This window comes from Malurus melanocephalus, unplaced genomic scaffold (assembly GCF_030028575.1).
Source record: "Malurus melanocephalus ecotype Western Australia unplaced genomic scaffold, MMel_1.1 scaffold_191, whole genome shotgun sequence".
Taxonomy (NCBI): Eukaryota; Metazoa; Chordata; class Aves; order Passeriformes; family Maluridae; genus Malurus; species Malurus melanocephalus.
In genome coordinates, this window is record NW_026623423.1 from 472,383 (window position 1) to 499,967 (window position 27,585).

The 27,585-nt window shown below is 37.1% G+C and overlaps 1 protein-coding gene across 1 annotated transcript in view; it reads right to left on the minus strand.

Moving 5' to 3' along the window:
• The window catches only part of GAK (cyclin G associated kinase), a 62,911-nt gene that overhangs the window by 20,757 nt on the left and 14,569 nt on the right, over window positions 1–27,585 (minus strand). Inside the window, exons 8-21 of the mRNA XM_057373249.1 lie at window positions 26,493–26,628; window positions 25,776–25,888; window positions 25,125–25,236; window positions 22,804–22,927; window positions 15,174–15,223; window positions 14,939–15,087; window positions 11,239–11,361; window positions 9,353–9,486; window positions 8,157–8,351; window positions 7,474–7,591; window positions 5,064–5,143; window positions 4,538–4,731; window positions 2,777–2,935; window positions 1,625–2,095 (exon numbers count right to left, since the gene is read on the minus strand). Coding sequence (XP_057229232.1) covers window positions 1,625–2,095; window positions 2,777–2,935; window positions 4,538–4,731; window positions 5,064–5,143; window positions 7,474–7,591; window positions 8,157–8,351; window positions 9,353–9,486; window positions 11,239–11,361; window positions 14,939–15,087; window positions 15,174–15,223; window positions 22,804–22,927; window positions 25,125–25,236; window positions 25,776–25,888; window positions 26,493–26,628 — 2,158 coding nt within the window. The remainder of the gene's footprint in view (window positions 1–1,624; window positions 2,096–2,776; window positions 2,936–4,537; window positions 4,732–5,063; window positions 5,144–7,473; window positions 7,592–8,156; window positions 8,352–9,352; window positions 9,487–11,238; window positions 11,362–14,938; window positions 15,088–15,173; window positions 15,224–22,803; window positions 22,928–25,124; window positions 25,237–25,775; window positions 25,889–26,492; window positions 26,629–27,585) is intronic.

The following is a 27,585-nucleotide window of genomic DNA, read 5'->3' on the forward strand; positions in this document are numbered from 1 at the left end:
AGTGACCATCTGCATACACRCAGAAGAATTACATTTGTTAAATATTCTATAATTCCAAAATTACAACAAATTTGATAAAAATGGACTATTACTCTACTAAAAGGAATATCAAGTGAAACATTCATACTACCATTTAGACTTGAAGGCATTGGCGATTCTGGGGCAGAAAGCACGTAAACTCAAGAATGAAAAGCAATAGAAGTGAGACTTCAGCAGGTCTCTGGTGATCCCAGTGAAGAAAAAACTAACTGGAAGAGTATTTATAGTCAGCATGGAGTAACATGTGACAGTCAGCTGGAMTCACAGCCCTAGATCTTTCTGTTTCTGCTGCCCTCTAGGGTCAAAAACCCTCAAGAGTCCAGGSAGTCCTGCCAGATTCATTCAGAAGTTGAAGAGAAGGAATAATCCTGCTATAATACCCCTGCACATCCTCAGGTAATGACCACATTGTACTCAGTAACATTCCAAGCAAACTAACTGTAGCATCACACACAGAACCTCAAATATAAGCCTGTCGTGCAAGACAAAATATAACAGTGGCCAAATATTCTCACTCCTGTAATTATCTTTCTCTTAATACAACTCAATGAAATACATTGAATAAGAATGAGGTACACAACTACTACTCAGAAGTTTCATGCAGAAGACATGGTTAAAAAAAAAAWAAGTAATAAAGGTCCCCTTTCTTAGAATTCTAGATTCTTCACTGACCACAGTAACAAAGTTCAGTGAGTTGTCTTCAAAAAGGCACGTATTTTAAATCATCTAAATGTCCCATTAAAAATACTTTTCAGTTGTCTGTAGGTGAAAGCTTTTAGTCCCTATGAATTATTTTTGCACAGACAAAACTTTATAATAGTTTCCAGGTYATGCAACTAATATTCTCAGAAATCTTACCATTAACTTCAGACTGAGAATCGTTATTGTCACATAACTAAATTTTTGGGAAAGAGCTCAGTACCCAATGCTCAGAGGAACAGAACCTCTAAACTAAGACACCTTGTTAAAATACCAAATAGCACTACGCAGCATTCTCTTTAAGGGTATTGACCTGTCAAAAACATCAGTAAAACCAGCAAGAAAACATCTTTTAACAGTGTCATTATCCTAGTGGTTTGAACAATAATCTACAGGATTTACAGTTGCTCAGAAGTCTTATGTGATTAACACTTAAAAATCCCACGCAGACATTTGACCTCAGCAGCACAGCTCAGTACATATAATGCCACTGCTTTACGTAAAGTTAAAGAAAGCAGTAAATTATGACAATTCTATGCCTTAGCAAGAAAAGTTATGGATACAGAGAAAGATCTAGCATGTAACATTCACATGGGCAACATAAGAGTTCTTCAAGTTACTGAATTACCTTTAAATTCAAAATTTGATACTTTTCTGTTAACAAAGTTTAAAGTTAATAGGATCTGGCAACAAAACACAATGCCAGGATAACTTACCGGACTTTGTTTCCTACATGCAGAAGTAATACCTATTGTATCCAYAGTCTTGCTACAGACTGATGCCTTCAACACACTGTTGAAATACAGCATTCATTTTCTAAGCAAAATAAAAGCAGTAGGTTTTATGAKTTGCCCAGGTGATGAGTGTTGATGTTTAACTCACATACCTGAAGACATGACTGCTGCCGAAGACGTACCCTGAGTAGCAGCTGGACACTGACTGCTGAAAAATAAATCAGTTCCTTGTCCCAGAAGATCTCCAGCAGGCTCATCTGAAACCTGTGACACACTACTCAYGAACAGATTGTTCAACAAGTCTGCATTACTTGGTGAAGAATTTATTTCTGAGATAGGTTGTTTCTTTTCTGCTGAAATATCAGAGTCTAGTCCCAGCAAGTCTACATTCTCTTCAGGGACAGATTTTTGTAACGGTGCAGATGGAGCTTCAAAACTGGCTTCAAAAAGCAACTCTCCTTCTGGAGTAGAGTCTTTTTCATCAACAATTACCGCACTTCCTTCATCTGGAAATGTAGGAAACTCTTCATCTGACGGATCACTCTCTTCCCTGTCATCAGATAGCTGAATACGATCATTTTTAGATGAACTGTCCTCTATTCCACTTTCTGGAGTTTTTCCTTCTTTGAGAGAAAAAAAAAAAATCAAAACTCACATAAGAACCAATGAAAAAGGAACTAAGTTGCCTGCCAGCTCTGTACAGGGCAGACAAAGCAGCAGCTGACTACCACATTTGCCACCCCACAATGGTAGGCATTAGGAACTTTTTCAAAATGAGACTGACTTGGCCATTAACCTCAGATTATTGTGCCACTTAGAGCTTATAAGATTTCTCAGTAACTGCTGCTCCACTCAATGAAAACATAAACAGCTGCTGACATTTTTGCCAACAAAGCAGCGCCCGGAAAGGGAGTTACACATGTGCTATAAAATTACATTTTCTTAGTCCTACTTACTGATCTGGACCCCACTGGCTAGTCTACTTTGTTTCCTCTGTTCCTCAGCCAAAGTGGGGCTGTGGGAGTGCAAAGCTTCCTTGCAGACCTTTAAGGTTAAGATTTTTACAGAAAAAGAAAAATTTAGCTCAGCATTTAAKTTATACTCAACACCAAACCCCCTTACTTGGTGTTTATCCAAAAGAAGCAGAATAACGTCTTGTTATTCTGAAGATCTCACTCTTTAAATAGCTTTTCCTCATGGTTAGTGAATTAGAGACTTTTGCTGCATAAGAAGGCTTAAGCATTCACTGGAAGRCATACAAGACAAACATAAACCAAGAAGTTATTTCAGAAGAAAATCTGTACCTTTCCAGTCCAGAGAGTGAAAGAAGTTATTTGCATCGGTACTACTGCTGTGTGGGGATTCTGTATCAGTAGGTACACTTTCTGAAGACTGCTCCAGCTGGGATGCCTCTGCTTCATATTGTGCAGTTGAACCTGGCTGTCTAGGCAATTCTGGTTTCCCTGTAAGACAGAATATAAACCAAACTCTTACAGAGAAACCTCTCAATCCCCCACACAGCAGCTGACACTTGCCTTTCAGACTGACTGCTATAGGAAGGCAACTGTCTCCAACTGCAATGAGAGACAGAAAAACAGAAAAAAAAGCAAATGCAGCTGTAGAAAAACCCAGAGTATACAAAGCCAGTGAATAAAATGAAGTGATTATGAAGGGGTTATGTTGCTATTAACAGCTTATTACATTTCTTCTTTTACTGAAATCAGTATTACGTGACTTGTGTAAGGATGAGTGGAGCAAAGTTACATTCTACTGTATCATCTCTCAAAACAAAGTTTTCTTAAGGCAAATTAAGACAACTTCCTAAATTAGTCAGTACTCATCCACTGTTTGAAAAAATRGATGTATGCCTGGGAGAAACCTATTTGTCTAAATTTAAATACACAACTGGTAGAGCAATTTTCACTCTCCTTCCACATTCTCAGTTTTAGCTTAGAGATGCTGAAAAAATAGTCTGTCCCAGACAACATATTATAGAAAGATCATGACTAATGCAAGAGTAAATTCAATTTTAATAGCAAGTTTTAAAAATCATTTCACAGTTGTCCTACTCCCTTMCCACCAATCTTAATACTTTCAGTGTAATCTGAAACCATTACATTTCAAGTAACAATCAGAAAAAGGGAAATGACTTAAGAAAAAATGTAACTTTCACAGATCCTCACCATCAATGAAACACCTTAGCTTTAGAGAGCTGAGAGTTGTGTTCACAGTAGGATTAAGCTAACTTAAATAGAAAATGGCCTAASTGAGAATACAAACAACACTCACAAGGAAAAGAGGCCAGCAGCAACCATCTTACATYGAAAGAAATGTACTTGAGATGTATGTGTATTAATAGCATAGGGTGAGATCTCATGTATCACTAAAATCACCATAGTAATCTTCATTACGCTTCTTATCCTCAAAACACAGAGAAGGTTTAAGAGCCTGAATGAAAATGTCAAAGCTAATTACTGACACCAGGAGAAGAAGAAAGATACTGAATAGCATTAACTGGAATTAATGAAGGCATCTACAGATGAAGCACTGAATATGTAGGATTAAACAAAAAAAATCTGCTGGAAAGTCATCCTAGGAAAAGGTTGAGGATATTAATTACAGCATTGCATGGATATGCATAATAATGTTGATAAAAACACTCTTCCCTAAAACTATTTGTAAGGAATKCTCACATAATTTTAAGTGAAATGATACTGGTGCCAGTTTAGCCAAATCAGGACACTGCCTACAAATACTGGCTGTTACAATTCCAATTGCTGAAAGTCCCTCCCTGTAAATAGCATATTCCTAGCTTTAACGCAAGCACATATAAGTACAATGAAAAGTAAGACAAGGATAATTATAATGAATTACTGGGGGATAACTTAATATACTCCTACATAGAATGAATATTTTTAACTGGTACTTACAAAAAAACACCTTTTTACATTTCTTTAAATTAATGGAATATCAAAAATAAAACAGAAGCCTCAAACACTAAGGACATTGAAAACTTTTTCACATTCTCTAGTCTACATTCTCAACTTTTTCAAGGGATTCCTTACCAAATTTTGATAAAATCTCTTGTTGTTCCTCTCGAGTGGAAAAGAGGATCTTGGGATTCAGCCCCTTTATATTCATGTTATCCCAAGGTGGCTGTTCACAGCTGGGCCTATCTCTGGGCTCCACCTCTACTTCCAGATTGACTTGAAATAAATCAGGGTACTTTTCTTGAATGTCACAGGCATCCAGATCATACCTGTAAAGACAGAGAGAAGTMGATTCTTGATACTGATGGCTAACTGGATTAGACCTACTGCTGTCCAAAACAAAACTTCAAAGCAACTAGTATAAGACACAAAAAAAGCTGTATGTGTTTAATTTTCCCATTTTAAACAGGTGGTATTGTTATACCTAGCTTTTCTGGTATCATGAACAAAACATTTTGTTTCCCTAAGGTGAGTCAATAAAACACTCATATTGCAATCAAAGGCATCTGCTTCCTACACACACTGTATTTCCTCCCCCTGGCAGGTTAAGCAGTTTCAAAGAAAACTTCTTCCAGTCTGGTACAAAGAGGTGTCAACATACTTCGCAAATTTCACTGTAGTGGCATTTCGGGGCACAAAACCTGTATGGAACTGAATCTGAAACATCTTCATTGAAGCCATCTGTTAAAAACAAGAAATTCAGGAAACTGCATAAATCCACATGAACAGTGTGCACAGTGTTGTGACTTTCACATAATGCAAAGTACTATCAGCATTAAAATATTTTAAAGCATTTGCTTTGCTACAATTTCCATTTATTTGCAAGTATACTCTATCTTGAAAGATTTAAATGCAGACAGAACATAAATAGATCTATTACTGACACTAAAAAAACAAAAGACCTTGAGTCAGGTGTTTCATCACCAACAAACAAACAAAAACTATCAGAATCTTACTAAACTGCACAGCTATAATTTCTCTTCTAAATAACATACAGTCAGAAAAATAAATTGTGCAATGGACTAGCCAAGAAATATACATCACATATAAAGGAGTCCATTTAAAACAGTTTTAAAAGTAATACATTTAAAAGGACACTTCAGAAGGCATGCAAAGACGGTGCTTTTTTGTGCAACTTCAAGTCAGCCATCCATTCCAGACAGAATTTTAGGGCTTTTCTGAACTGACTATTTTAATCATTCAACTGCTGATAGAAAAACTACTTTCCCATTCCTGATGGGAAYACGAAAGTCCAGAGAATGCTACTAAAGAAGATGCATGAAGCTCCTGCTCTTGCACAAATCCAAATGACAGCTCACTGATAAAGGTAGCCTGTATTTGTTTCCTAGCCTTAGTTACAGTATCGGTGAAAAAGTCTTGCCAGTGCTTATGAAGTCATACAGAAATACGAAAAAAATACAATAAAATGAAACTGAATTATGAAATCTTTCCTTGTAAATGAGCATTTACTGAACATCATAGCCAGAAATCAAGTAATACAAAAAGTTTTGCCACAGGTGATCCTTCCCCTGTATTGGGCACCAGTGAAGCCCCACCTGTAATTTTGTGTCCAGTGCTGGGCTCCTTAGGACAAGAAATATGGTCATACTGGAGAGAGTTTCCCTGATTCTTCCATCCCTCCCATTCCTTTCCTAGAAGATAAACTAAACCCGCTCTCAAATTAGCTGTGAGCGGAAGACATTCACAATGCCCAGCTCTAAACAGAGAACCGTTTCAAGGAGAAATCTTGAAACGTGGTAGATGATCTATGTAAAATTTCTGCAGTGAACTTCAGGGGGCAATTAACAGCACATACTAAGGGCACATTGAATATCTTTCCATCAAACCTCCTAACCCAGAACACCACAAACACTGTTGATGCATCACATTTTAGCTGACAAATGAAAAAATTCTAGTCTTTTCTGATCAGTGAATAAATGGCAGAGCAGCCACAACAAARAAACTCTATCATGAAAAAAAGTGATATTGTACAAGGAGTATAACCTAAGCTTGGTTAAATTTTGTCAGTTTTATGCCTTTTTCCAGAGGACATTGAACCATACAGTAGTTATTTTTTGTGCATTAAGGGATCACTCCATTGAGTTTTTCGTTTTAAGGTGTTCTGGAAGGTCTTGTTGAACCTTACAAAGTGACAAGATTTGATGCTCACCCTCCTACTCACAAAGTAAAAAAGAACATRAGGGAAAGCAATTTCAGTAACAGTAACGATGTATGAACACACATGTATGTCCCACATGTACAGAAACTGGTTGAAGAACTGTCTGGATCAATTTCCACAAAGCTTCAAGTTATTCTGTACTTTGCACTAYCCCTCCTTATGTTTTACATGGATTTCCAAGTTTAATTTGGATTTATTATCTGGAGAAAAAAGAACATGGCTCTCTTTAAAAAAATTTGAAGACAGGCTTCATTAACAAGTTTTAGTGATCTTGCAATGCATTTGCATCCGCAGGTGAATTAAAAAAGGAAATATGCCTTCTCCTTAGTTGAACAAAGACAAGTAAAAAAATGAGCTACAAAAACTGAACCTGACTTTAGAAAAAGGGAATAAAACTACATGGATTTTTTCTAGTTTGTTTTGTACAGGCAGTCTCTGGAATCCCACTTTTCTGTTGAGTGGTATTTTTCCTTTGTTTCCAGTTTATCTATACAGAATTAACAAAGTCTGGCTTGTGCAATTTAACAGATAATAACTGCTGCCTCAAAAAAACTGGCTAGGAGCTTTCCTCACAAATAAGATAATTACCAACACTGAAGTATTTYCCAGAAACGCTTTCCAAAGCATCTACATGTACAACGTTAGAAGTGGACATACTCAGAAGGCTTGAAAAAGTGGAATTCATAAGTGAACGAAAACCTCAAACACTTGTCTGAACAAAGAACAGTAAATAAAGCACAGTACTTAGCAGATAACCAGTACGATATAGAACTGTAACAAAAAAAAAAAAAAAAAACAAATCCTCCATTTAGGCTCTTAAATTTATCATTACCTTGGCTTGCAGTCGTCCTCCTAGAGTTGATCTGGCATGATAGATCACAATGAGAACATCTCCTTGGACTGTTATACCCAGTGGAATTACTGCTTTCCCATCTTCAATTTTAAACTCCCTAAAGAAAAAAAAAAATAACCACACTTAATTTAGTTTAAAAAGAGATAAAACAGTGTATTTCTTTGATTTAGTCTGCTTTCTCCAGGGYCTTTAGAAGCTAGAAAGCTAGAAGGACTTCAGTATTCTCTCATTTTTCYTGTCTGTGATCATCCACACCTTGTACCATTTGCAATTCTTGTGCAGACACAAGAGCTGTACAGGGGCTAATAAGCAGTCACTTTGCAGCTGCTGTGCCTGGGGGATCACTACCGTTTCCATGACTGAGACACGATGCTCTGCTCAGCACAAGTACATCAGATATCAATGTTCCCAGTCCTGCATCACATGAAGTGAGAAGAGGGCCTTGCTCACTGCTGCACAGTGTCCCCACTGCTACCCCATCATCATCCCCACTGTTCTGCAAGATCAGATTCAAGCTGCTGTAACAACCACATTCTCTTCCCCCATGATTCACCTTTCAAGATCAGCCAAAAGGGGACAGAGAAATCTAGGAAAAAAAGTAACCACTAGAATCTAGAAAAACGTAACTTGCTGTTTCAGAGCAAGTCATACTCCGTACTTACTTCATTTTGTCATATTCCTGAGAAGTGGTGGTTACTCTTTCATCTCCCACATAAACCTCACAAAAAGGCCTGCAGCCATTACGCTGCTTACTGAAAAGCGGAACGGGAGTCATGACAATTGATCTGACCAGGATGGGCTTGCTGTGAGGAATAATGGGTTCTTCAGCCATCATGTCACACATGTATTCAATGTATCTGCCAAAATCAGAACATACTCATTTAGTCAGACAACAGAATTCTGAGAAATGGGTAAAYAAATAAACAAGTTACTTCTGTTCTTTTTCCGTCACTAAGCATTGATGAGTGTTAGCAGTAAAACACTGGRAACACTTAATGCCACCTCCAGCAAATAGATTTTCAAATCTGACAGAATGACAAAAGGGTCTGTAGCCTTACATATATTGACTTATAAAATAAACTAGCCCCTAGTTCAAAAGGCCCTAAAACACTAAACTAGAACTATTTATTTYGTATCTTACACATAATGATAATCAATCAAATATTCCTAAAGGCTTTAAATTTGTCCTGAATAATATATATAATTTTACGGAGAACCCTTAAGTATACTCAAAGTAAATGTGTACAAAAACAATCTGTCACACTAACTAGTACTTCACTTCTCACCCCTCAAAATCTAATCCTTTTTGTATATATACCCTTACTACCAGTGTCACTTGCTATTCAGACTTGATTTAATTTGATAGATCTTATGACCATAATCAGTTTAAAACTTTTGTCAAAGTATAAGCAAGCCACCTCTGCACACACTTCTTCAAAAAGCACTAGGTGTTTTTTTCTCAATTGACAAAAATGATTTCTTGTATTCCCACAGAAMATGGAGTGTTTTGACACAATAAAACCCACTATAATAAACTAGGAAACATGAAATAWGTCTTACAATGTGGAAGAGGAATTTATAATAAAGAAAGCATTCAAAAACTCTGCATACCCTTGTTTTCATTCTTAACACTTGCTCACTACAGATCATACTTCACCCAGTTCTGATGGGTACTTATAGGCTCAGAAAATTCAGAACTACTTTCTATTCATGATGCAGCAAGACACTTGGAAAAACAGATGGTTGAACACAGAYGTATTGAAATAATTTAACTTTCTTAGATCATCCAGTTACAATCACATCCTAATACAATACTCAGAACTGAATAGCTACTTGCTACTACAGTACCTTACAGTACCTTTTATGAGAAGGCCAAATGCCAGGTGGACAGCGTTTCATACTGAACATATAAACAGCAGCTTCAGCAGTAGTGAAGAGACGGCAGAAACACAGAAAAGAACAAACTACAACAGCAGATGCTGCTCTTCCATCCTAGTAAACAATTAAAAAGTAGCTTTGTTAGTAAACCTAGTAGAAAAAACATTATCCAAGTTACTAAAGAGCATCCTATTATGTATCCTATATCCTATCATTATTTAAGGTCATGATGTTCAAGGTTTAGTGCCATTATTTGAAGTTTGTATTTGAAAGAGAAAGGTCTTCTTTTAATTTCCACACAATACAAAAGATAGCATATATTACCTTCTTGCTCAAATGTGAATAATTAYTGTAACTTAACACTATTTGAAATTGTCAACTGATTTTCTTTACCTTACTGTCACWAATGCCCATTTTCTAGGTTTGTTTCCTGGCTGCTATCTGTAACCCCATATCAGTGCTATTTTTGACTGACAGACATGGACTTCCACTAAAAGAGAAGTACAAAGATTCTGAAGAATTAAACCAGACTAAACTCTCTAGACTTCTGTCTAAAACAATTAACAGCTTGCCAAGAGGATATTAAAACACTGACTCTCTTTCTGTAGAGAGAGTCTTTCCTCTTTCTGTAGGAATCCTAAATACATACATATTCCAGATATATCCCTATATTGTAAAAAGCAGAAGATTCAGAAGAGSTAATGGTTGACAGAACAGGACTTCCCCAGGTTTGTTTGCTAGCAACATGGAACAGAATTTTTATCATTTGCTTCTAGTAATTCTGGTRTACACTTTTCTACACCACATCTGGCACACAGCCACGTTTATGGCTTAAAGTTTCCYTCACATGAGAGGAAAAGGAATGAGTTAGGTACCTAGAACAAAACACTTCAAGGGAAAGATGTAACAAAAACTGGTGCTAATTCATCACATTATCTTCTTGCCTACTTGACCAGTCATCATGTGCAATGAGATACCAGAAGTATCACATTAATATAGAATTTGATGCCTAAACTCATAGCAGCACTGAAATTATACTGGTTTTCAGGAGCTGACATTAAGTGATTTTTATTTGCAAAATGCTGTGTAACTCACAGTATGATTTGTCAGATTAACTCACAGTATGATTTGTCAGATTAAGATATAAAAATCCTCTTTTTTATACTCTGATAGCAATATTCCCTATTGACTGCTATACCAGATCAACAGACAGGTTTTGAATGCTTTCCTGCATAATTGTCACAGAGTCACGTTTCTCTTTTTACTCTGTAGTAAAGTAAGAATATAAAAATTTCACTTGCAATTTTTCTAAACATAAGAATGACCTCATTTTCAAATCTTAAGCAGAGTAACTGCTCTCAAAGTTGATTCCACCCCTCCACCATGTTTGACATGAGGTAGCTCAGAGAATAGCATCAGTTACAGAGCAATCTGCAGCCAGTAAAAGCAAGTAAACCAGAAGTCTCATAGTTAGTCTCAGTTAGTGAGACTTCTGTGGCTACGGATTACGGATTCTAAATGGACAGTAGTGGGATATGCAGGGTACACCCAGGAATCACACAAAATGGAGCAAATGGTGAAGCAATAGAGCAGAATTTTTTTTCTCCCAAAGGCTAGTTTGTCATAATAGCATGTGTGCACTGCCTTCCACTTTAAATGTAAGTAAGCAAGGGCTACATTACCCTATTAATTTCCCTAATGAGAAAATTGATGCAAGTAGTGCCCCTAGAAACACAGCAGGAAGGAATTGGCCCAGGGCTCCCAGTAAAGAAAGATAGTAACAGTCACAAATTGAATGGATACTTGAACACTTATTCACAATTTAAAGCTCTATTGAACAAAGWGCTTCAGACTGAAATTTCTTACAAGGCAATGAACAATGCAAACGTTTTTCTGGTCTTGTTTCAGCCATAAATGCATGTTCTTGCATATGCTATAGAGATTCTGAAGATTTGGCGCTCGTCTCGCTGGCCAGCCACATTCAGAAACCTGCAGTGAGAGATAAGAGAGAGCAGATATGAGAAGCAGTGTTATATAGTCACATATAAATAACTTAGGTTATGCAAATGTTTAAGATGTAATTTTACATTTTAATGGCACCTTCAGGTTGAAATTAAGCAAGATGTTCAAGAAAAGTAGTCTTACACAGTGTAAACTCCACCTTTAGAATGAAGTGCTATAAATAAAACTTCAGTCCTGTCGACAAATCTACTACTAGAAGTATCAACAACTCAGTTACCATCTGAAATATTCTTAAAGCAATGAATAAAGTAAAACAGCCTTCAACTTACTTTTGTGCACATATACTTAAGTAAGAAAACAAAATCAAAAACCAAACAACAAAAAGCCCAATAGCAGAAAGATTAGGCTTCTTTTAATATTTGTCCTTTCTACAAAGAGCTTGAATGGTTCAGTGTGTTTGAACCACAATTAGTGGTTMAAAAAAATCAGCTTCACTGTTAAGAGTCTGTCTCCTTAAAAATCAATGGTTCAGTAAAGATGTAGTATATGAAACTTGATTACTGGGGCACTTGAAACGCCTGAAGAGTAGATGACAAAAAAAAACAAAGACAAAAATCAAGCTTTTTCTATTAATTTTTATTCCCAAATGCAATTGCCAGATGTGGAAGACCAAGTTTTCCTTATCCTCCTATACAGACAAAGAGTTCAGAGGTTACTCAGATTTATTACCTGAACTGATTACCACCAAAAATTATGTTTGTGCCAAGCACAAGAGAAAAGGCTGAAATAAACAGTCTGACAAAGTCTCCTACAACTTTTTGTTGTATTCTAGTATTTTAATTAAAATATAAGGCCATTTCAGAAACCATCACTTTGCGAGAGATTTAAATTGTACCTTCCTCTGTTAGTGAAAGCTTATGTAAAGTCACCAGTAAACAAAGAAAAGCTAAAGCAAAAAGTCCTTTATATTCCCGTTCACTACAGGATGCAATGAGGGCTTCAGTAAATGTCAAACATTACAATAATAGCATGTGCTGGTTTCAGTTGGAGTAATCTTCTCCATAGTATTTAAAAGAGGCTGTGTCTTGTACTTGTCAGGAAAACAGTGCTGATAGCACAGGGATGTTTTTTTCATTGACAARCAGAGCTTACACAGAGTCAAAATCTTTTCTGCCTCTCACATTGCCTCACAAGACAGGAGATTTAGGGTGCACAAAAAGCTAGGAGAAAACACAGCCAGGACAGGTGACCTCAGCTGACCAAAGGAATGTTCCATACCACAGGACATCATGGGTTGAGCATGAAGGTGTGGCAAAAAGAAGGGAAGGGGAAACATTCAGAGCAATGGCATTCTTCTTTACAAGAAATCATTACACATGATGGAGACCTGCATTCCTGGAGATCACTGTATATCTGCCTGCCCATGGGAAAATGTGAATGAATTCCTTGTGTTGCTTTGCCTCTATCTCAACACACAAGTTCTCACATTTATCTTCTGATTCTCTCCCCAGTCCTATCAGGGAGAACTAAGCAAGCAGATGTGTGGGGCTTGGTTGCTGGCTGGAGTTAAATCACAACATTGCAAAAGAATCATATTGAAGCACTGCAGCTTCAGACCAGAGTGCAGCCTAGGAAAACATGTGCATTCAGAAAAGCAAAAAGTACTGAGTTTTTTCCTTTTAATTTACTTAAACACTAGTTTTCTTACAAGACACAACAAAAACATCATCACTTTCTGTTTCTTTTGCTGTTTTAAGCTCAAAGTGCCCTGATAATTAGCAGAATGATGCATAGTGCACAAACTTAGAGAAACCTATTCCAAGCAGAATTTAAAAGACMGAGACGACTTCAAAACTACCATTAATTTTAACCAAGATTAAACAAATAGAAGTTCCATACAGATACCAAAGAGCAGAAAACCAATAACACATGATTTCATAAATATCTTCTAAGCAAAGTGTCAAAATTTAGAATTTTAGAAGCTGTTCTCTGATCAAATTTAAGGCTTGCCATAATCATCTCTTGCAGGTACTCAGGAAAACTAAGCTTCTTTAGGTTCCTGCTCTCAGCCAGCACCGAACAATGAGGTTAGTTAGTATTGCTGGATATCTYGATTTCAATAATAGGCAGGTAAGAGTTCCCAAATACAAGAGTTTGCTTCCAAGTAAAATAGCTGCCTTCCTAMATACTCCTAGACAATAAAAGGGTCRTGAACCRATAACRTTTCCACAAGTTATAACCTAATATGACCTCCCAGAAAAACCAAGATCCTATTACCAATTCTTGGTACCAACATATCAGACATATCAGGTGTATAGACATCTCAAACTTGCATAATCAAAAAAACATTTCCTGCGTAAGTAAATTCCCAGACACGGAATTTCGTTCCATAAACAGACTGATCACTTCGTAGGACAAGGAATAAATCAGTTCACTACATCAGTCTCAACAGGCTTTCCAGCAATCTGGGGCTAAAAAGAATTGCTGAACATTTTGCTTTGAGGAACCTGCTACAAATAATGATGCAGGCAGTTTCCTGCATAATTAAGCTTTTTTGCCTTCCATCTTGAGTAGTCTGTCTGAACCTCATACTGAACCAGACACAGATAAGAAAGATGACTTCATCCAACCAACAATGCAGTAATGATTTCTTTCAGGTGTGACAATGCTTTATCTTGTTTACAAGGAAACAGATGTGATAGCACTAGAAAGAATACATTAAACACAGCTCAGTCTGACATGTTAAGTCAACTGATAAGCRAAGCAATACTAAGGATGGCTCTGCATAATAAGGCCCAAAAGGCCTTATTATTCTGTTACAAATAATGTTTCTAGACTCTCTCCTTGGCAGACACCATTGTGTGGAAGGGGCATAATCACTACAGACTCACAAGGTGAGATCTCTGTGGCCAGTGCTGGACAACTCACAACACAGTAAGTCTCCACTGTTGAGCCTCTTACAGGACAGTAGAGGTTTATTTATGTTAGACTCTGAAGACCAATATCTCAGCACCTAACAAGATGTCCTCAGTACCTTGGTCCTGAAATAGGCAAATGCCTTCCTGTCAGTATCAGAGATATTGCCAGAAAGGGTAATGGAGGCTCAGCTACACTACAACAATACTGAAGATGGTGGCAACAATCAGTCAGCTATGGCTGAGCCATATGGGAGTCAAATGATATGTAGTGGGACAAGGAGAAACTCCAGTGAACAGGTTATGCAAATCAGTCACCATGCCCTTGAGAAAGAAAGATAGTAGAATATAAGAGAGATTGAAATTTTAGTAAGACCTAAATTACTTTAAGTATTCTCCACTTAAATTTGAAACACRTAAGGTACGTGGACCTGTTTTCAAAGATAACATTATCCCAGAAAAACAAATTTTAGTCAGTAAGATTAAAGATTAGTCACTTACCAGTTAGGTTTGAATTTAAAGCAAAGATAAGCAGAAAATAGCTTACTCTTTGAACTTGTGTTTATATCCATTTTTGGTAATCTTTTTTAATAACCTACTTTAACCTAATCTATAATAAAAAGCTGAAGGTAAAATGAAAACATTGTGTTGCAAGGCTTTTTAGAGAAAAACACAAAAACTACACACACCCTGTTATGGAATCTTGAAGGCCTGTATGTTCTTGGCGAGAGATTGTACACAGCATAATGGCCAGGATGTTTAGAGTCAAGACACAACCGCACATCTTCTATGTTATTTTTGATGGCAGATTCTACACCTTCAGCTGGAAAGGACATCACTGAAGATAGAACAAACAGCAGGTGAAATGTTTTATATACTAACAACAATGAGAAATTATGTTTAAGAAAGATACAGTTAACATACCAGCAATTCTGGAAGTGATGTATGATATATCCAAGTCTCCTTTTGCRTAACTGAAACAGAACACATTGGTGTTAATACTGAGAGACATAGCTATTCAACCGTAAGTGTAAAAGCCGGATCTCTCAGATTGCACCCACCACCACAAATACTGTATCATTTCTTCCATCTAAAGCTTTTTACCTCAGATGTCAAGATTTCAGAACAGACACTGTGTTTAAGCAGTTACTCATTYCAATCAGTTGAACCAAAACCATCTGTTGGATTTTGTACGTATGCCTTTAATCTTTAACTCCTAGGCCCTGCTTTTATTGATAAAAATTCACTGCAGAGGGTCAGTTTGAAAGCCTAATGAGGATACATTTACATGTTTAATAGAGGATATCTCAATGCTTAAAAGAAAGACTACTAGTTTAAACATCAAAGTTTAAATTATGCAACTCTGGCRTGTTACTATCTGGCACAGATGGTCATGCTGCCCAATATCCAAATTCCATATGGAAAAAGTGTTAGGAACACTTYCCTGTCTGGCCATTCAGAAAGGACTCTGGCAGTCAACTCCACCAGACTTGTCACCGCCAGGACTGAAGCCCCTTTGCAGCTGGTGAGCCAATGGGAGCCCTGCTTGACAACCTACACTCCCCCMATTCACATGGTCAGACCAGACTTCCTCACCAGTTGGACCCCAGGTTTCCCACAGCAGAGTCTCCTATCTCTGGTTGCTTTAAGTGCTTTAATCCTGGTGCAGCAACAGTAACAGTTGCAGCTGCTGCCTCCCAGGAAGGACTCCTGAATAAAGGAATCMRTGGGCTTCCATACCCTCACAGTCCATGCCTCCCCAAGTCTGGGGTCTTCCTGCTGAGTCTTCAGCTCCTGCTGTGTCTCAGYTTCCAGTTGCCTGGTAGGATCACAAGTCATGTGCTCTCAGCAGTTCCTGACCTCTTGCCTCAGGCTCCCACTCAGAGCTCAACCTGCAGCACTCACTGCAGCTGCACCCCAAGCTACCTGCACTCAACACAGAGGGTACCTCAATCTGTTTCCTCATTTAAATCATTCTTCCAAAAATTCACTTTCAGAACTCTCATAGTGAGCAAGGCATTAATCATTACTCATCTCTCATACAACTGTGCACAGTTTAGAAGAGCAGCCTTTTCAAGAAATAATCTCCCCCCCATAACTGTTAAATTTTTTCTAGGCCTACTCCCTGCACATTTACCTAATAATCCACTTTATGTCAATAATTTACTAATTTAAGATCACTACTATTTTTTTGTTTCTAGAGTATCTATGTAGCAGAATGAAAAAGCAAGGGAAAAAAACTGAAGAGATCCAGTGCAGGCCAATAGCCTTGCATGTTACTACATAGGTCTGCGCTCTTGGATTAGTAAAATAAGAATAAATCCACCAACAGAATTTGATTTAGATATCCCTAACTTAAATATCTCAGTAGCATCTTAATTCCAGAATACCAAAATGTCATCAAAACACTATAATACGTCTTTAATGAATTCAGAGGCACTAACAAAACTTTTATAACCTAACAAGTTTCAAGATATTACTTAAAGAGCAGACCATGGATATTGCACTCAAATTTTGAAACGCCAAGAAATAACATTAAGTTTTGATTCTTTACTGCTTGCTAGTAATCACGGAAGTTAGAGGGATTGATTAAAAGACAACTGAATATAGGATAGCCAGGAGGATTTTAGATTAGGGGGAAAAAATCTTCTGAATGCAAGGCCATTAGAYAGTATTTATGCAGAATGGCATAATCAGTGCCCTAACAATAATAATGCCTCTGTCTCAAATTGAAACCACAAGACAGTTTGAATCTCACTAGCAAAACATTCAAAAAACCCCTTACCCTTGAGAAACCTTGCATAAGGAAGCAAGGTTCCTGCATAAGACAAGGCCTCAAATTTCAAACTTTTTTGCACATTTGGAAGGATACACTTCATTGTGTAAGCTCAGGTGGTAATACTGTTGCAGACAAACTAATAAAGGCAGAAATTTACATTCAGAACTAATAACGATTGCTTATGAAAATTGGTGATGATCATAGTAGATTTATACGATGGAGAAGCATCAAATGTTATTTGTTGTTTATATTCAACAGCTTCAAGCAAGAAAACATGCAGTCATTCTAATATCATTATTTTGTGGTATCAAGATAAAAGACCAACTAATAAAACAGCCCGAGAACACAGAACCATTATCTCTTCAATGCTGTAACACCAAGGTTAAGCAGCAACTTGTAACATAGGCACAGAACTAGAAAATGCAAAAAACCAGCAGTACTCACACCCATTCCCTCGGGAAGACTTTCAGACATTGACTTCTTACTAGCAACACCACTCAATTCAGCTTTGAGTTATTACATTTGTCTAAATTAAAAAGCAATATCAGRAGCACAGTTCTCACCATACCCATATTGATGCAAAAGTGCAGTTAAGTATGTCAACAACAAAGCTCAACTCAGCCAACTCAATCTTTATATTTYGCAGGAAAAATTCCAAGCAGGTGTCTATTACACTGAAAAAGCTTCAGAATGTTTGCAGTTTTAATTAAAATAAATCTTCTTAACAGCAAAATCAATGCAAGTCACCTGAACATGTCCCCATGTCCTTGAGTTAATACTCATTGAAYTTTATTCTGAGATTTCACAGCTATTTCAGTAGTAAGACCTGAACAGAAGGTACTCTGTTTTCAGGGGAGTGTTTTACATCAGAATGGTAACTGAGATTTCTTTAAATGGTAAGAAAGTGAAAAAAATGTGTATTATTCACATTGATAAGCACTCCTATGCATTTCAAGATAAAACTAAAAATCACAAGTGAGATATATACCTTTCATATCCTTAACAGCAGAAATGTCAATTACATAGCAGTTTTGCTGGCAGATGATAAGAGAAGAAAAGCATGCAAACATAGACATACTTTTTCAGGCCTGAAACCCTCTATGTATGACATGACACCAACATTTAGTCACTTTTCTGATGATACAAGGCTACCTCAAAGCTGGGACTACTTCACAGTGAGATTGGACAAGATTAGTGTAGTCTGTTTATGGAAGCATGCGTTTTTGTTCCTTGCAGTATCTAAWGGGGGCCTACAAGAAAGCTGGAGAGGGACTTTTTAGAAAGGCATATAATGGTAAGATACACAGAAACAGCTTTAAACTGAAAGAGGGCAKATTTATATTAGTCTAGTTTAGCTGAAGGTATCCTTGCCCCTGTCTTCTGCCATTAGAACTGAATGCTGCTTCCAGTCCAAACCACCGTATGATTCTATGAAATGTAGCAAATAAGACACAAATTCTCATTTTGCAATAAATATCAAAACAAAAATAGGCAGTTTTAACTACACGGTAAAAACTTCTCACTGTGTAAATAGTTGGCATTATCATTCTTGCCAGAGAGCAGCTGCTTCCAGCAAATTAAAAACAATGTAACTAAAATTCACAATTCAATTCATAAAATAAACTAGTAAACATACAGAACAAAATTCTACAACAGTGCATAGTTATGTTGTGTTTACTAACAACTGAAAATGAGAAAGAACAAAGAACAAGAGACTAACCAGCATGGCTACAATGTGAGCATATAAACCATCATCTTAAGTTAAATACTATCCTAACACTAAGTATTCTTCCTCCAGACATCTCTGCACTTACAGGATTAGAAAAAAGATCTATTTGTTAGTTTTTTTCAGTTTATTTTTTAAAAGCCAGGAAGAAAAACTTTACTAAAATTCAAATCAATCTGTTCCCATTTAGTTCTGCTTCACAAAACYGAATTAATCATTCAACTACCTAGTGAAACGCAAAGATCCATGAAATAAAATGCAGCAGTAAACAAGAAGCAAAATTACCTCAAAAGCAAAGAAGGCAAGCATAAAAGGCAGCTAATTGTTCCCTGATTACTTATAATCTCTTGTGCAAAAGAAATTGCTCTGMCAAGGCAAAGGAAGACTGACCACAAGTTTTGCCTGCTGCTTTCAAATACCAGTGAAGATCAAACACTTAAAACATTTTCTGGTAGGGCATCTATAAACTGTATGGATGCAGGCCTCAAAAAGCATAAAAGCTGGTCAAGAAGTTCCACAAGTGAGAAACTGATGAGCTTAACAGAAATATGCCTAGTCTGCACAGCTGCAGGTTGAGCTTTCAGGCACACATGGCCATGTCTGCTGGATTCAAGCTCCTGCCTGTGCAGATGGTGCCCCTTCATAAAGTAGTGCATATCTTCTCCATCTCCATCATGATACTTGCTTTTAGGTCACTTTGTGACAAGACAGTTGGACCTCTGTTCCCTCTCAKGTTACTATAAGCTGCTGCTTCACTGACCTGAATCTGGAACAGASGTTATGACACCTGCAACTGAGGTGGCCTGGGGAATAATGAGGACTGCCTTCTTCAGTCTCCTGTTCCTAGTAGCCAGCAATGGATGTCTTAGTTTTCAAATTTTATCATTTATTAGGATTAACAAGTGACCAAAATCAGAATCATGCTAAAGGCTGCGCTGCAGTAGCTACAGAAACGAAAAAATTTACTTTTTTTGTTCATAACTRCAAAATACTTAAATCTAACACTGCAGTTTGGATCCAGTGAGAGAGAAGTCTGTCTACAGTTAAAGGAGGTAACGCCATAATTCAGAAAAGCAATGATAAGTAAGAAGGAGAGCTCCTACCTAATGAAATGATAGACTCCAACATGAAAAGTGTTTAGTTGGGATGAGGAAAATGCATGACAAAGAAGAGACATTTTAATTTTTCCAGAATGTCTGCTTCTCATGTTGGTTGAGGTGCTTTGGAAAGGCAGTCAAGGATGCAACAGCAGAAGAGCTRTTCTCACATCACCGATTGTATCAGCTGTATCCACAACACAGATTGGTGAAGGCAGAGAACGAACATGACAGAAACAGAYATGCCCTATAGTAGATGCAAACAAAGAATTAACAATTCAGCTTGACTAAAACACAGTTTTAAGAATGCCCAAGCCCAGTGGTGTAACTCTCAGCAGCACAATGAATGTTAAATGCTGACAATGTTAAACACTAGAGGACCTGTGCCTACCTTAGGTCAAACAAAACAGTAAACACTGGTCATCTTAATGTTTTGCCATTTCACTGAACTGTTAAACACAGTAAGGATTCAAAATAAAAGGCAATATAAAGAATGAAAACCACACAAYTCAGGGCTTTTTAATAATATTGGTAAATTACAAGTGGAGAGAGTTTCTCTTTCAGTCACTGGGAAATAAGTATTAAAGTAACTGATTCTCTATAGCAGAACTTCATGCTTGGTGCATTCCCTTCTCTTTTTTTCTTCCACTGCTCAGCCCAATGACTAAATTCACCAGATAACACATAAAAACAAAACCACAATTGTATGGAGACAGAAAGTGCTCCACAACATGAAGACTGGGTTATGTTAGTGGAGAACTTAAAGTTTGACAGTTTCACATGTTGAGTCAACGATTATGTTCAAGAGTAACCTAAACACAAACCCTTATTTAACCAATCGCCTCCAAAATATCTGAGACAGACTGATCTCCTTATGACAAATCTCAGGACACAGCATACACTGTCTGACAATCCTCTGTCAATCCACCACAGTCCATGCAAATGTGTATCTCTCATTAGTTTGAAAAGGTTCAGCTAATTGATCTTTTTTGGGACAATATACCCACCCATTAAAACAAACAAATTAGGAGGTCAAACAGTTACATTTTCAAGAGAGTCAATTCTAGTAAACATCTACATGTGACTTTCTGTAATTCAAACAAATAAGAGGTAGTAGTGAGTTTTCCTTTGACTAATATTTAGGAAATTCCACAAGCCATGCACTAAGCTGTTGTGCTCAGCCACACAGAACACTAAATAACAACTGAGAAGAGGCATACTAGTTTGGGCAGTCACCATAATCTAAACAAACAACTRCCACAAGAGCATGAAAACTGAACAGAACCTTTTCAGACAGCAAGTACTCACTATCTAGTACTTCAGAAGTTGCTAGATGAGCTCTGCAGATGTGGTTGGATGTACAGCTACTGTTTTATTCCTTGCCCACTACACTTACTATGGAAGCAAAGGAAACCACACAAAGCAAAAAGCTACACACATCTGTAAAGAGAAATAAAAATAAGGTATAGGCACAGCACAAGCCTTTCCATATTAAAAAGACAATTTTAGACAGTCCTAAAGCACTACCAGGAAAGGGGGAAAAGGCACAAGATCAATTTCAAAAAAGCAATTAAACTTCCAGTGGTCTTTAAGGAAGAAACCACTTGCAAGAGAAGGAAGAGGAAACTGCTTCAAACATAACTAAGTGATGCAGGCATACCCAGAACACCATGTGAGGACAAGCAAATAAGAAAGTGAAGCACAGGAGTACTTCAGATGCATGTAGTGTAYAACAAGAACATATTAAGATCTAATACACAGCCACGGGAAAGTAGGAACTGTAACTTCATTAAAACTGCTTTGCATCATGCAATAGTTTGTGCCCCTTGCACACTCCCTGTCCTGTGTCTGTGTGGTTTGCCCCGTAAGAAAAGTTTGATGCCACTGTCCCAGTTACTTCTATAGACAGCTTAAAGACAAACCAAAGCTGTGCAGTTTTTGCAGCCTTTAAAAAACAGAGGACCTCACCTTTCTTAACCATACAAAGGAAGTTTAAACAGACTAATTGTAAGAGCAAACAGCTAAAAATACACTTGAGGTGCCTACAGAGGTGCAATACCCACAAATATAATTTACCAGAATACTATAAACACTTTAGAGCAGGACTATGCACAAGTCAAACAAATTCTGAAAAAACCTATGCAGGAAGTAGACTTCACTTTAAGACTATTCCAATTAAAGGGACATAAAGCCTACAATAAGAAATAGGGTTCAGTATTCTTTCGGAGGCTCTAGTTCAGACATGGTATTCAGTAGTGACTTACTTGCTCTTATTAGAGCTAAGAAAACCCTTTAACACGGCACAGAATTTTATTATGAGATGAAAATGTATAARTTGTACAGACTGCTTAATATTGATAAGGAAGTATTAGAAACATTTGAAATGGGACTGACAACTTGATTAGAAAAAAATAATCTCACAAATCTGAAAACATATACATCTAAATGTGAGAGTAATCATCCATGCAACGCAGGGTAAAGGAGACAAACAGTCCAGATCCTTCTCACACYATCTTGAAGGCATAGGATTCCACCTGAAGACCTTATTTTCCGGCAGTTTTTCCCGCCTCACATACATTCCCTTGATCTGTAGTTTTCACCACTCCATCTTTTGAATTCAACCCTTATACATGAAGGTCCTACCTAATAATTCAATTCTCCATGCTGCTCCAGCCCCCATCCGCTCATCTCTCAAAAGTTTTTAATACTTAAAATACAGAGCAAACAGTACTTATGAACAGGTTTTTGCCGCAACATTCTCAGTTCCAGTATATGACTGCTGAAGTAACTTTTGTATTAATATCATTCACAAAATCTCAGGTTAGCTACCAGCTATTACAGCTCAAACTTGGAAAAATATGCTCAATTTACCATTTCTGGAGTAAAGTCCTGAGCCTTCATTTAAAACTCTTACCAGCACAACTTTCAATTTTTATTTTTTGTTTTACTCACTTGGCCACAGACTGGATAACTTTAGAAGATGTATCCTTAATATTAGTGAAAAATCGCTCTGTTCCACCCCTCAGAATATCAAAGAACCCTCCATAAGTCTGGTCACATTCCGCAACGGCCAGGCCTAGAGTAGTTGAATAAAAATAATTGTACTTTATTATGGAGCCCATTCCAGGATATGACATAAAGTATGTTGCCTATAAAGCTGGAAGTGAATGCACATACAGGGTACATCTTGCTGTAAGGCTCACAGTTCTAAACCTCTCCTTAACTTTGACCTATTGAAAAAATAGTAATTCCTGCAGTCAGGAGGTACTAGTGTTCTACTTAACACGTTGTTTAATCTGCTGTCTGTATTAATRAAAAAAGAATTTAAAAGATCTGGAAGTAAGGCATATGTTTCATACAGTCAATGCAGCAAAAGACTACCTTTCTTTAGTATCAGTTTCTTAAAGTGCAGCTTATCACTGGCAAACCTACTTAATCACCTCCAGCAGACAAACTTTAATGCAGGGCTTCAAAAGCAGCTGGCATAGTTAAGGCTAAATTTTAAACACAACATTCCAGAGAGCACAACATCACGGCACAGTATTGATATTAATATGATTGCATACAAGTAGGCATTCTGGCACAAAACAAGATGATCAGACAGACTTTTGATTATAATTACATTACAAAGCTGGATTTTTCCACAGAAATTGGTATACACATAATATTAGTGCAATAAATATTACCCAATTTAAACATTTCTCCATGAGAATTAGTATCTCTTGTCTCACTGACAGCTCATCATAATTAATATCAAGCAAGAAATATCAAGCTGGAAGAAAAACTGAATACAATATGAAATAGTCCCTAGGTATCTTCTTCATTAATTGAAGCACTCCATATTCACATACAATAGTCAACATTGGTGCAGAAACAATAAGAAAAAATCTAGATGTAAATAAACCTATCACGTTTCTTATTTTCTTTACTATATTAAGTATTTTCAACTGAATGCATTCTGGAATCTCCGTTTCTACAGAGTAAGTGTCAGCTTTTAATTGCRTCATTTTGGAGACATGCTTTGATTGATTTCATTCAGTTTTGCTAGTCCAGTCTCTATTTTTCCCAGGTGGAACCCCAACTCCTCCTCCTCACCACTCATGTCCTATGGTGCAACCATCTCCTGAAGGCCAGCCTGCACAATGTAGTTGGGCTCAAGGCAGTACAAGCTATAGCTGCATCTGAAAGTGCTGACTGTGGAATCACTAGACCAAATTTAGACTACTGCCTTCTCCTGTTGAGGCTGTCAGACATGGATCTTTTGGAACTGAAAAACKAATAACTTTAGACTACAATCACTGTCAGATGCACTTCAAAATATCAGGGGGGGTGGGAGGAGCGCACCAAAAGTCTTTTTGGTGGGAAAGAAAAGGRAAGAGAGGTGGACCCAAATGTTTATGGAAGTATTTCTTCCTCATACAGGCTTTTCGTAGTCTAAAATGAACACATATGAGGTCACAACTTCCTAGCATTACTGAACTACTACGGTCCACAGTCAAAATCCATACAATTGCTTCTGCATTTATTTATTGATCTCTCTCATCTGTCACTCATGAAGGCTATTTTAGTACAAAGTAATACCAATATGCCACAAACAGCCACTATCTTTTTATGCTATAACCCATCTGATATTAAATAGCTCTTCTTAAAAAGCAAAGGCTAGTCTCACTTTTTTACCTCAGAGACCCAGTGTTGAACACAAACTCAGGACGTGCTCTGATTTTAGTACCTTCTGTCACAAGGTAACAATGTTTCAACTAAAACAGAGCACCACAATATTATTAACAGTTTAAATTGAAACACCTCTTACATGCTACTCCTTAGACAATGCACTTCCAAATACTGCTGCCTCATTGAATTAAAAAAATTCAGGGTTTAAAATAAGCTATGTTCACCTGTTTGTCGTGAAGACTCTCTCTCCAGCTTTTTATTCTTTAGAACATCATTACATCTCATATTCACACTTCCATCAAGTTTTAGTTCACTTATGTCAACACTCCTGCCTCTATAAGTCAATAGGGCACTTTAAATAATTTTCCACAGGAAACGTAACTTTTATGTTGCACAGCAATGAATTTGAGAAATTCTTATTTGCATGTATCAACATAAAATCACACCATACAAAAAAAATAATGTAAGGTTAGAAGCAAAGATATAAACACCAAATAGCTAGTACTAGTGCAAAGTATCTAAAATCCCCAAATGATTTTTTTTCTCCCACAGAAGACATGCCATTGTCTTTACACTAAAATGACATCTCTTTTTGAACATACCTGCATTGTACAAATTGTTGAGCTGCCCTGAAGGCTTGGAGCTCTGTGAAACAGAGGTCACAGATGTCCGAGGCTGAGCATTGTTTCCATAGCCTCCATTTTGTTCCAGAAGCTGAGGAGARTAACACTCATGATAAGCATCTTCTTGCTACTTCAGTCATCTTGCTATGCTTGGCAAATTACTGCTACTTGGTGAGAACAAGCAAACTGAACCTCAGGACAAAGCCAGGAAATTAAGATACACTGACTCACCTGCAGTGCAAATTAAGCATAGAACAGGAGATGCCTAACTGGCTTTCGAGTTAATGTAGGCAGAGCCTTCACATACGAAATATTTCTGTGCAAGTTAATTATGATAAAGCACAGCATGTGAAACAGAGTGCCAGCATACTAAAGAATAAACCAAGAGGATGAAAAGATTTTCAAGAAGTAGTATGAAAGACTAAATTTCCTTTAATGTCTCTGTCCTTTAACAGGCATATTTTCAAAGATCCTACAAATGATACTGATCAATTCAATTGAACTTCAAAATAAGTTAGTGCAAATTTTTCAAAATCTGAACCTACTCTGAAATCTGTTACTAAATGTACACACACTGCAGAGGATAGAAAGGAGGCCTTATCAATAATACTCTTTATGAGACATTTTTACCTCTGTGATAGGTGATTTAGGGTTGACATTCCTAGCTGCTGCAATCTCCTGTAGCTGGTTCACAAGTTCAGTGATTGACAGCCTCTCCTCTGGGTTCACCTTCAAAGTGGAGCCTAAAAAATGAGATTCACAAAACATAACAAAACCTGCAGATCTTTTCTCCTAACTGATAATATCTCCAATACACTCCAATGTAATAAGCAAACACATGAACAGAGGGAAGAAATTGCTAAATCAATATTTAAATACAACTCTCATATTGGTATCCATCAAAAAAAAACAACACTACTTGGGGTCAGCAATATTTCAAAGACTGCACTTGAGGATGATTTAATAGAGAACATCAGAGGTAACCCTGTCTAACACTGTTGGATACATTTCTGGAACAGTAATTMCTATTTCCCATAATCTATTTCAAACCTGAAGAAAATAGAATTTTTTAAGCAAGTTCAAAGAAACCAAATCAAAACACTAATTGTGCCAATGGACTAATTCAGATACTAAGCAAGACAGGTAACAGAACTACAAAAACAACTTTCACATAAAATTTCATATTTTTTTTTTTATAATGGATTAAGATTGTTAATAAAATGAGAAGTTGCTGCAGTTTACCTTTTTCACCACCACATGTCAGTAACATTCAACTACCAGCRAAACAACTATGAATAACAACATGTATCCATACAGACACCAAATTAAATAGCACTGTGAACTTACGAATGAGATCATGAAACACCAAATAACGGGTGTCATTTTGTGGGATGACATATTTCCCATTGACTATGCGAAGTTTAGCTCCATCTTCAAATGGGTGTTGTCTAAAGCACAGCAGGTACAGGATACAGCCCAGCGCCTACAGACATAAACAGACATACTGCATAGAATCAGGGAGTCATTCAGGCTGGAAAAGATCTTTACCATCCTCAACTCAAATGTTAATTCAGCATGGCCAAGCCCACCACTAAACCATGTCTCTCAGTACTACATCTTTTAAATACCTCTACTGCCCTCGACTCTCTTCCAAAATCCAAAAWCCTGCTGTTCTAAGACAGACATTACTTTCTTTGTTTTTAAGCTCACACAGTGACAAGCACAGACACATGAGTGTTAATCACTCTACCTGCTTTCTTTGGAAAAGTGCTTTGTTTATCCTAATCACAAACAACAAATCATTTATGCTTCCAGAGGCAGGGCCRTATTCTACTGTCAAATACTTTGCATATTTTTATTGAACACAAAGCATAAACAAAAAGATGTGGAACAACATGTTCCAATCCAAGCACAGTAAATCAAATAGATGTTCCCATCACCCTGTTAATGCTAATATATACAGAGTTATTTGAAACAAAAAGTATACTGCAATTGCCCTTTTGAGTGAGGCTTTTATTAAACACATTCCTAATTCTGTGTTTAACTAGATGTAATCCTGGCTCAGTATTTCATGCCTGTGAAGTGATCAAGTGGTCAGAAAAATGTGTTTTACTTGGTGTTTCTTCACAAGCCRTAAGAACATCACCAACAGCTGTAGAAGATGAACAAGGGTGTCCACAGTATCTTGTAACGACTTTAATAAACTGAACAGAGTTCCAACATTCCATATAAAAACTTTTAAAGCATCAGCACTATATTTTCTAAATTTGTCTTTGACACACTGCCCATACAGGTAAGAAATGAACAGCTTGACACCTGCCTCTGCAAAAAGCATCCCATAAACTAAGTCCCTGAYGCTACACTACTGGGGAGCACCTCTGTACTGCAATATTATGCAACTGGAACAGGTTCAACTGAGGATTTAATGTTCACCTTTAAT